At 38.7% G+C, this 10,494-nt stretch overlaps 2 protein-coding genes across 2 annotated transcripts; both read right to left on the bottom strand.

The window, feature by feature from the left end:
• Positions 1-1,816: 1,816 nt before the first annotated feature.
• Positions 1,817-2,800, bottom strand: or95a1 (odorant receptor, family 95, subfamily A, member 1). The gene has a single exon (XM_010739726.3). It carries the CDS (start codon positions 2,780-2,782, stop codon positions 1,817-1,819), a length of 966 nt encoding a protein of 321 aa, XP_010738028.3. The 5' UTR covers positions 2,783-2,800.
• Positions 2,801-7,440: 4,640 nt separating this feature from the next.
• Positions 7,441-8,349, bottom strand: LOC109142056 (odorant receptor 131-2-like). The gene has a single exon (XM_019274457.2). It carries the CDS (start codon positions 8,347-8,349, stop codon positions 7,441-7,443), a length of 909 nt encoding a protein of 302 aa, XP_019130002.1.
• Between the last annotated feature and the right edge of the window lie 2,145 nt (positions 8,350-10,494).

The raw sequence follows: 10,494 nt of genomic DNA, 5'->3' as shown, positions 1-10,494 counted from the left end.
AGTCATCCTGAGCTTTGACTCATGCAAACAAATAATGCAGATTAATTATATACCATGGAAGGATTCATCCAACACTTTTATTTATGTTTTATTTAATTTTGATTCATTTAAAATGTCTGATCATTCGCTCCATAACAAAATAAAAGTTGTACATGAGTGTTTAGTTTGGAGTTATTGTGACACCTGTAGGTGAATAATCGGTACTACAACCAAAATCCATTTTGAGTGGCTTTATTGATGAGTGGTAAATCTTAAAATAATGAAATTAAGAGAGAGCAAACACAACTGTAAATGATTTCTGTACAGTGTTACTGAATAATATTATATATGATTGTTACTATTATAATATCTAAACACATTTAGGGGTTGCAGTAACTCAGTCTGCAGGGACATGGTCCAGTATAGATCACAGTATGCAGTGTGGCCTTGTAGCTGCCCACCAGAGCACTGCAGAGGTGCCTTTAAACAAGTGACCTAACCTTTATAACTGCTACTTGGCTGCACATTTGCATGTCTGTAGGCCCTTTGTGTGTGTTCATGTGTGTGTGGTTGTATTTCAAGTCTATATATGTAAAATACAAATTATACTGTTATGTGATGTAAAGTATAAAAAAACAAGTCAGTATGCAATAAATTTACAGGTAACCACTTTCATATTTCCCCTCCAAACAGATCATTTTATAATTAATTTAAAGATAGGAATGCACATATATACAACAAAAGTATTTGTTCTGTAGATATTGTTCATTGCAGATTTCTTCAAATACAAAATAAGTATAAAACCTGTTATTCCTTTTATACATACCATAATAAAAGTTGCACATATTCACAGTATCATTTGTATATTTGGGGCCATCAGGTGCTTGCAGCGTTACACTCTGTATTTCTTATTCTGATATTCAAATTGTCACAGTCATACAATAAGTATCCTTCAGAAAAAGAAAAAAAAAAAGATCTGGAGCACATTTTTGACCAGCATCAACACTACCAGTATATACAATCAACTAACAGATTTGTGCATTTAAATATAAATACACATGATATAGTTTTTTTTACAGTGTATTACACAAGGTCGAGCATTAGCATTAGTTTGCCTGCAACCCGGTCACAGTTAATCATAAATACATCCATTGCATTATCAGTGTATTCATTGAGAGCGTGCCAGACATGTTGTGTAGTATATGTAAATGTACTCACTCAGTTGAGTAATCTTTATTGATGCTGTTGGCACAGAAATACAGGTCACTGCCGAGTTTATGTTTAACAGCTAAAATTGTGCCAATGTATCCAAAAAACCAGAAGGACCAGATGTTTAATCCATTCACGAGACACTCTTGTCTCTGTTAAAATATATTTTCAGATCTTTTAACAGTCTGTATTAGCAACATTATTGTTCAATTTATGTGTGAGGTCAGTAAATATTTTAACAGAGTTAAGTTATATTTAAGATCTTTTTAATTAACCATAACCTGTTTCATTATCATCATTACATCACATTTTCTCAGTACTTATCAGCATTAGAGCAAGACTCTCTAACGATATGATCACCCTGATAAATTTCATGTAATAAGAGGATGGATTTACCGATTAACAATGATTCATTCAGTTTAAGTCTGCAAAATCTGAATTTCCCATAATGAAAGAAAGAGTGGCTGAAACTCCACAAAAAAGGATTAACCAGCCTCCTGCATGCACAATACACTGTCAAAACAAGCACACATTTAGTTTATCATTCTTTAATGTCTCCCAACAACCTGCAATCTGATGCAAAAAGATTTAAACTGAATGTTACTCTGTTGAAATTAAATTACCGGGTTCAAGGAACAGACAAGTTGTCCTGCACTTTGCCTCTCCCATAGGGTTTGGCTTTGTTTGAGCAGCAGAAGAAAGTTTTCCCAATGTACACCCTGAGAGTCTGATCTCTAAAGCCGTAGATGAGCGGGCTGAGAAAGCGTGGGATTAGGACGAAACAGAAGTAATTAAAAAAGGCAATGTCTTCTGGAAGCCATTTGGCATGCAGTACTATGAGAGTTTCAGTGATGGGGCTGGTGAAGGCCAGTATGCACAGCAGCAGCTGAAAGCCGTGCAGCAGCACAGTGTGCATGGCTTTGCTCACAGACACTTGGTCTTGTCTCAGCTTTCTGGTTTCCAGCAGGATTCTCACATATGTAAAGAGGATGATAACAGCCACTACTGCAAAGAACAGAACGAACACAGCAGCTCTGAACAGTCTCTGAGTTGGAGATGAGTTAACAACGGCAGGTTTGCAAAGCACCGGTGTAGAGAGGACATTTACAGTGGGGTCATGTTCCCCGATGGTGTGGTCAATTATAGGAAAGATGGAGCTGATGAGCCACAGGGACAGAATAATGATCCAGATGCGATCTGAGCGCCAGGCGGCCGGGCGCTGCAAGGGATAGAAGATGGCAACATAACGCTCCAGTGACATGGTGGCCAAGATTAACGGTGTGTTCTGGAAAGTGGCAGTGGAAACAACCAGCAGGGGAACACAGTAGACAAGAGCAAACTTCAACTGGCCCATGACAAGGAGGAAGAGCAGGACAGAGCTCAAGAGCTGGAGGGTGTCATTGATCAACATGCAGGCAAACAAGATGTAACGTGAGGTGTCCAGGAACTGCCTGTGAGATGCAAAGATGTGCAGCATGACAGCAATGCAGCAGAGGAAGACACAGAAGAAGGGGATAACTACACACACCTTGATGATCACAGACATGCTATTGTGGGAAGTTGCATTGCCTGGAAGTTCAGTCAGATTATGCATTTTGCAACTGTGGCCTGCAGCAAACCTGTAAAAGAAAATAAAGAAAATAAGTTAAAGATTATCAAAAACTACAATACACCCTCATAAATACACAGTGTTAGTAGGATTAGAATAGAATATAACTTGATGACACTCATCCACTCAGCAACACTCTGTAAATGAATTCACAACATTCAAAATAAAAGAGTGAGCATCTTACCAGTGAATGTGTTCATCAATGTGAAGACTTCAGAGCTCTGCTGTTCTTATCATAGTGTGTCTTCAGTGAACAACATCTCTTGGATGTTCTTCCCCTCATCTGAAGTGAAGTGGCCTCATTTAGATTAGTTTGACCCGAGTCCCCAGAGACTCTATGACCCTATGTTTCTAATTAACAAGAGATTTCAGTGGGCGGATGAGGAGGACGGGTTCATATCTAGGAAAACATATTATATTTTACACATACACAAGATTTACTATTACAAATTTTACACAATTTTAGCAGTGAAATGCTGCTATCCAGCAACAGTCAATCAACGGAATAAGAAGGTCACGTGTTTGCACATTTACTCAAATACTGTGTAGTTACATTTTATAAGAAGTCTTTTTATTTTTATTTAGTTCGAACACGTGTAAAACATCTGATGAGGTTACTATTCATGTATATTTCACTGATTTAATAAACAAAAGTATAAAGAAGTTCAAGGTTAGTTACGAATGTGTTGCGACAGTAACAGTTAATGTGCCATAAAACCATGTAAACAAGCTTAATGAGACTTTGCTACCGTTTGGATGTTTGCCAGGCCAGCGGGCAACAGAACTGGGCTCAGCAGCCTTCTAGTGAACCTGGACCAAACACAGGCTCTGAGACCAATCCACTCAAATGATCATAAACCAGTGGAGGAATGAATTCTTTGTCCAACTTTATTGTTTTTCCATCTCACATGTTTAAAAGTTGATCAACTGCGTGATTGAAAATGGTCTAATATGACTCCACAGCCTTTGTGCTGAAAACATCTCATGCAATACTTGTACATTATGTAACACGTGGACACTGGCTGGTGGCTGACTGGTGAACATCTGTGAAAGTGAATGGCACTGAAGTGGTTACAGTTTCAGGAAACTCAATATGACTCCTAAAACAGACTGGACCACATTGGTGGCTGGACAATGTCCCTTTAAGTTTGTTTGTTTTTTGCTGATGCAGAGCAGTTTCTAGGTCATTTAACTGAGCCTTTTCCAGCTGGACGGGGGAGCTCTCATATTGATTCTGGTGGTTCTGCTGAGTCTGTGAACTGTTGAGCAAAGTGCTTTGGCAGCGCCCCTCACACATTTTTGTGACTGTCCACATCGTGAGCCTCAGATGCCGCAGTCAGTAAAGTGAAGTCCTGTGATGAACTGGCGACTTGTCCAGGATGTACGCCGGCTCTCGATCAGTGTCAGCTGGCTGGGATCAACTTGAGCCCTGCGACCCTGATGTGAAGTATAAGTATTTATGGAAAATTAATAAATTAATGTTGGCTTTAAGGTAGAATTTAAGGTGGTTACCCTGACTGGACATATGGATATTATATTATATTCAGTGAATAACAATAACGGTGAAAACAACTGTAAAATTAATAATAAATACAATAGCTGCAATGCGTTTTCTTCACAGATATTAATAAAATACCACAATAAAGGCCTACTGTATATATTTTTAAAAGGTTTTCTTACACCCCTTGAAATCTGAGAAGCCCCATGAAGCTTTGGCGACCTCTAGTGGGGGTCAAAACCCACCTTGGTTGGGAACCTTGGGTTCAGTTCAGACACATCAACAACATGGGTAACTGTGAGGCAACATGAGAGGATCATGCTGTGACTCCGGGGTAAAGGACAGTGCACCTGAGACGGCTGTTTGTTCAGTTAGACAGATGTTAACAGACAGACAGAGAGAGAGACAGAGAGAGAGAGAGACGAAGGTACAGATCAGTACTGAACAATTCAGGACTGTATCATTTTACTTATCTACTGGTTTATTGTGCTTCTGGAATTGTGCATATTTTACTACTTAAAACAAAAAAACAAACAAAAAATATATAAACTACATTCTGTAGAATTATGTGGTTGCTATTTGCAAACACCTTACCTCATCCTCTCCTTCCTAGCATGAAACTACAGTGGCCACAAAACACAACAAAAATGTGAAATGTGTTACCTAGAGCCAGTGTCTGGGCTACTGTAGAAGCATGACGGACTCAGTGGAAGAGGACCTGCAGCTTCTGCAAGCAGCAATCTAAGTGGCTGTGAAGTGAAGCCAATGAGGAAGTGCCAAAAACTGCAGTTCCTGCTACAGTTGAGGCCGGCTACAGAATGAGTCAGTCTCCATAAGCCCCCATATTAAAATGTCCACAACACCCTGAGCTTCACAACAGCTCTTAAGAAACCTGTGGGTGATGACATGGATATAATGTCCATATTTATACTGTTTAAGAGTGTTTGTAGATATAAAAGGCTCATTCTGAGGTTATAAGAACATCATAATTCTTAATTTCTGGTGATTATACACTACAGACATAGTCATGCATAGAATATTTCTTCCTACACACTGGGCCTGAACTACAGCATATCTGTAACCAGGTTAGTTTGTGCCTCTATGCTTCATGATTGAATGTTTAAACAGTAGATAACACTTTCAAATATTTGAAGTGTTGTATCTCTACTAGAATGAACCTGAATCTAGCTCCTCATAACGTGTCCTATTGACTCTTTTGTCAATAAACAGGGCAGTACAATGAGTTCCAGATTTGTATGCGTGATATGATACGTATGTACGTGCTCAGATGTTTGTGGACTGCAGTGATAAACACCTCAGAAAACACTTGACACATCTGTCATAGAGCAGGTGGATGCGTTATCTTTGTTTGTTGTTACACTTTGACACGTTACTGAGGTCATCAAGTTTTTCAAAGTTTAAATAAGTTTTGTTTTGAAGATGATGAAACCCATAATGAGGTGATTCTGTAATTTAAATGACTGCAACAATGATGCAGCACTGGAGTGAGGTATTATCTCCAGAGCATGGTTAGAGAGCAGGTCTCATATCCCCCTGCTTAGTAATTAACAGAATGGCTGATTATTAACGTAAAGCTCCTGAGTCTAATTGTGCAACCTGAAATTTTCACTTGTTTGGCAAACAAGTTGACTCTGTTGAGAGCGGCTCATGGGGGCTCGTCAGCTCTTTACGCAAGTTTTGCGTCAGTAATCAGGACTGCAGGGGATTGGACCAGAATCCGTGTCCAAAACAAACACTCCCTCAGCGATGCCACCTCAGCACAAAAACTTCTTTGCAGGTTATCATAGAGCCAAACTTTTGGCAACAAGAGTTTTAGTAGAATATTAAATGACATGAAGAAGTGACAAGTACAACTTTTCAGTAAAATAATGAAGAATGCTGAGAAGAGACATATAGTAAGGTTTGCAAAACAGCTGACACAAAGAAATTTGGCACACTTAGTGTGGGTAACGACATTCTCCTGCTCTTACGTACAGAGTCTAAAGTTAAAATCTTTGTGTGTTCAGTAGAAAACACAAAAAATAACACTTCTATTAAAGCGTCTCACTCTGCCATCTAAATTTAAAGAGCATCCTTTAATATTATCCAACAGGTGTTCCTCACTTCCATTAGTGCACGTCTTGTTCCTGTTAAAGATGTGTTACTGTGCATTAAATGTTTATGTAGATACAAAACATGCAAATAGGCAAGAGGATGCAGAAAAAGAGCCTGACTCTGCATGTTTTTCCCACGTTTGTAAGTCCCCTCTGGTTTCTGCACATAGTCCAAAGACATGCAGGCCTGCCGAATCAGTGACTTATCGGCCTGCAGGTGTGATTGTGTTTGAAGGTAACTGTCTGGCTGAAGTGTAAGGTGGTGGTATTTAATATTAATTTCGGCCTGTAGTTGATAGAGAGTCAGAGCATACAGATTCCTACATATATATATTGTATAGAAATGTTTTTCATATTAAACTAAGCCTATAAAATGTAGGGCGGCCTATAGTGCTAGCCCCATAGTAATTGCATGATGATTAATAGGTAGCTGATCATCAGTGTTGTGTAAATTATTATTATTATGAATATTTTTAGCTCCAATAAAAGTTGAGAAAGACTCGGTCAACTTTCCTTTCCTGCCATGCCAAGGTGCTTTGAAGCTGTTCTGGCTGCATGTGGTGGTCCAACACTTCACTAAGGCACCTTTTTTTCTATAATTTGTCCCTCGTCTTATGCTCTTTGAACCATTTACAAAATTCAAAAGGTCTGTAAGTACAGGAAAGAAGAAAGTAAACTGATTGTAGTTTCTATATGTACATTTTCATTAGTGAGGCAATGAATAAGAAGACTCAGACTCATAAAAAACCCTGTATTTAAAGTACCTGACCTTTATGCATAACATAAAATCTAAAGGGCAGCAGTTTGTGTGATTTAGCACCACAGCTGGAAGTTGTTCATTCCACCACCTGAGACTTTATACATCATGGGGTTAAACAGCTAATTTAGTGTATCCATGTATCAAACAATATAACCAAAATCATGCACATGATTATATAAAAAATATATTATACATCTATTATTAGCAGATATAGAGCTTAATTATACATCTTATAGGGAAACTGAATCAAGCTCATTCTCAGAAATTTATTTTACACAGGCCAAAAAAGACATCTTTTCAGCTCGAGGAAAAACTTTTCATCCCTGAGGCCATAAATAAGAGGATTCAGACATCTTGGTGCAAGACTAAACATTAGGTAATTAAAGTACCTGATTTGAACAAATAACACGACATCAATCCGAAGTATAGTACTTTCTATGAATGGACTCCACAGCTGGATGAGACTGAGTAGTAGCTGGAAACCATGAAGAATTACAGTTTTGAGCCCTTTCCATGTTGACTTTTTATCCTCTCCTGATGCAGCTTTGGCCACTTTCATTATTTTCACATAGGAGAACACAATGATTATACACATCATCAAGAAGTAAAACTGATTCAGAGCTGATCTAAGATAATCCTGCCATTTGTGAACAAGTAGCACCTCTATGGAACATACTGTCAATTGTTTGTAAGAGCTAAGAGAGACTGATGCAAATAAAATGGAGAGAACAACAATGCTGGGTACAGAGCTGAGGCCGTGAATGATGAGGATGCAATGCATAGTGCTGCGTGTGGAGCACAGCTCTGCATGACGCAGGGGCATGCAGATGGCCACATATCGCTCCAGGGTCATTGCTGTCAGAGTAAGTGGTGTGACTATAAAGTACAGATATACAGTGAAACAGAGAACGGTACACATGCCGAGTTGCATTGTAAAGCGGAAATAGCTCAAGATGAGAAGAATATCAGACACTAATAATATCAAGCTATCAGACATTAGTGTAACAGCAAATAAGATGTAGCGAGCAGTCGTGTAGAAGCACTCCTTTCTGAAAAAAGTCACAACGAGCAACAAGTTGACACAAAGAAAACTTATCACCAGAATCTGCACAATAATGACCTGATAATTAATCTGCCGCAGCAAAGACTCACCACCAACTAATGAGCTGTTATTTGCCATATATCTGTTTTTTTCTTAAAGTGCCATTGTTATATGTTCTTGAGAAAGCTTCTCTAAAGTGCTAAGATGCTGGGCCCTCTGTGTCGCTTCAAAGACAGATGTGATGAGCTCTCTGCAGCTTTCTGAGAGAGCTCTGGTCATGATGACGTTAAAGAATCGCAGCAAATGAAATTTGCCAGCAGTGTCATCATTGGCTATTGGTTGTTAATTCTAAAGAGACTGAATTAGTCTTGAGTATTATCATTCCATAGTTTATTTTCATCGATAGTTGTTATACCTCACCCAACCAGAGATCCTAATCATCAACCAAAAGGTCCTAGCCAAGAGCCTAAACTTTAAAAATAGACTTAAGACTTTCCTTTTTGGTAGAGCTTATAGTTAGGGCTGGCTCAGGTCATCCCCCTTAGTTATGCTGCCATAGGATTAGACTGCCAGGGGACCCCCACTACCTCAACTCCCCTCTCTCTCTCCCTGTCTGTCTCTGTCTGTCTCTTCCAGGGTTATGCCTAGTCAGGCATAGTATTGGTTGAAGATGCAGTCATATCTCCCTTTACTGAAAACTCTCTCTCTTTCTCTGTCACCATATGTAAACATACATGTCTCATTAATGCATGTTACTAACTAAACCTTCCCCAGAGTTTCTGTGCTCTCTCGTCCTGCATGACGTCCACTACACAAATTACTACTGTCATTATTGTTACCATATCTCCATTACAGTTTATAGTTAGTTGATGATTTGCTGCTGCTGTGCATCTGTGTCTCTCTATCTCTCTCAAGGTACAGACTGTAAAGCCCTCCGAGGCAAATGTACTTTGTGACTTTGGGCTATACAAATAAAATCTGATTTGATTTGATAAATTCTACATTTATGCTTATAAATGGTTGGTTGATTTTTTTGTGGATCCTTGACATGTTTCTAAATATTTTGGCCACCCCATTTGAGACCCATAGTATTAGAAACACATCTCAATATAATGAAGTCCAGTTTAACACTACTTCAAACGACAACATCAATAATTAAATTCATATCTTCTGACAGGGCCAACAATAACAGAAAAAGTAGAATTCATTGCAGAGTTGTTGTATTTAATAACATTGAATTGTACAAGTGTATCTAATGAAGTGGCCAGTCAGATTACAGCTGCTCTGAATCTCAAGGAGAAGTCAGTGTCCTCTAACATCTAAGATTTAACACTATTCCTACAGGAGACCTAAGGACATTTGCTTGACCCTGTGTCATGTCATTGAGAATAGAAAATCCTCCACAGTTTCCATGCACATTTTCACTTGTGAGCCATAAATAGAAGACTCAGTCATCTTGGAGCAGGCTTAAGAGATATGCATTTAAAGTACCTGACATTATGTGTAACATAAAATCTATCTAGTTTGTTTAAATTAGCACCACAGCTGGAAGTTGTTTCGCGGACCTCACATGACATTTATACAGTATGTGGGGGTAACAGCTGGTTAACAGTGTATTCACCATCACAATATGAGAACGGTCAGGCATATAACATGAGAATAAACACTATTATTAGAAAACTAGAGCATAGTGATAGATCTTAATTATAGGGGCATTGAAGCAAGTTATGTCAGAAATTTCTAACTATACAAACCAAAGAAGCCAAAACTTTTCAGCTCGAGAAAAAACTTTTCATCCCTGAGACCAAATAAGAGGACCAGACATCTTGGAGCAAGACTAAACATTAATAATTAAAGTACCTGATTTGAACAAATACATGAAATCAAATTGAAGTATAGTACTTCTATGAACGGGCACCACAGCTGGATGAGACTGAGCAGTAGCTGGAAACCATGAAGAATTACAGTTTGAGCCCTTTCCATGTTGACTTTTATCCTCTCCTGATGCAGCTTGGCCGCTTTCATTATTTTTAACATAGGAGAACACAATGATTATACACATCATCAAGAAGTAAAACTGATTTATAGCTGATCTAAGATGACCCTGCCATTCGTGAACAAGCAGCATCTCTATGGAACATACTGTGATTTGTTTGTAAAAGCTAAGAGAGACTGATGCAAATAAAATGGAAAGAACAACAATGCTGGGTACAGAGCTGAGGCCGTGAATGATGAGGATGCAATGCATAGTGCTGCGTGTGGAGCACAGCCTGCTGAGCAGGG

This window comes from Larimichthys crocea, chromosome VII (genome assembly GCF_000972845.2).
Source record: "Larimichthys crocea isolate SSNF chromosome VII, L_crocea_2.0, whole genome shotgun sequence".
Lineage (NCBI taxonomy): Eukaryota > Metazoa > Chordata > Actinopteri > Sciaenidae > Larimichthys > Larimichthys crocea.
Note: the sequence above shows the minus strand (reverse complement) of the source record. Positions and strands in the feature narration are given on the sequence as shown.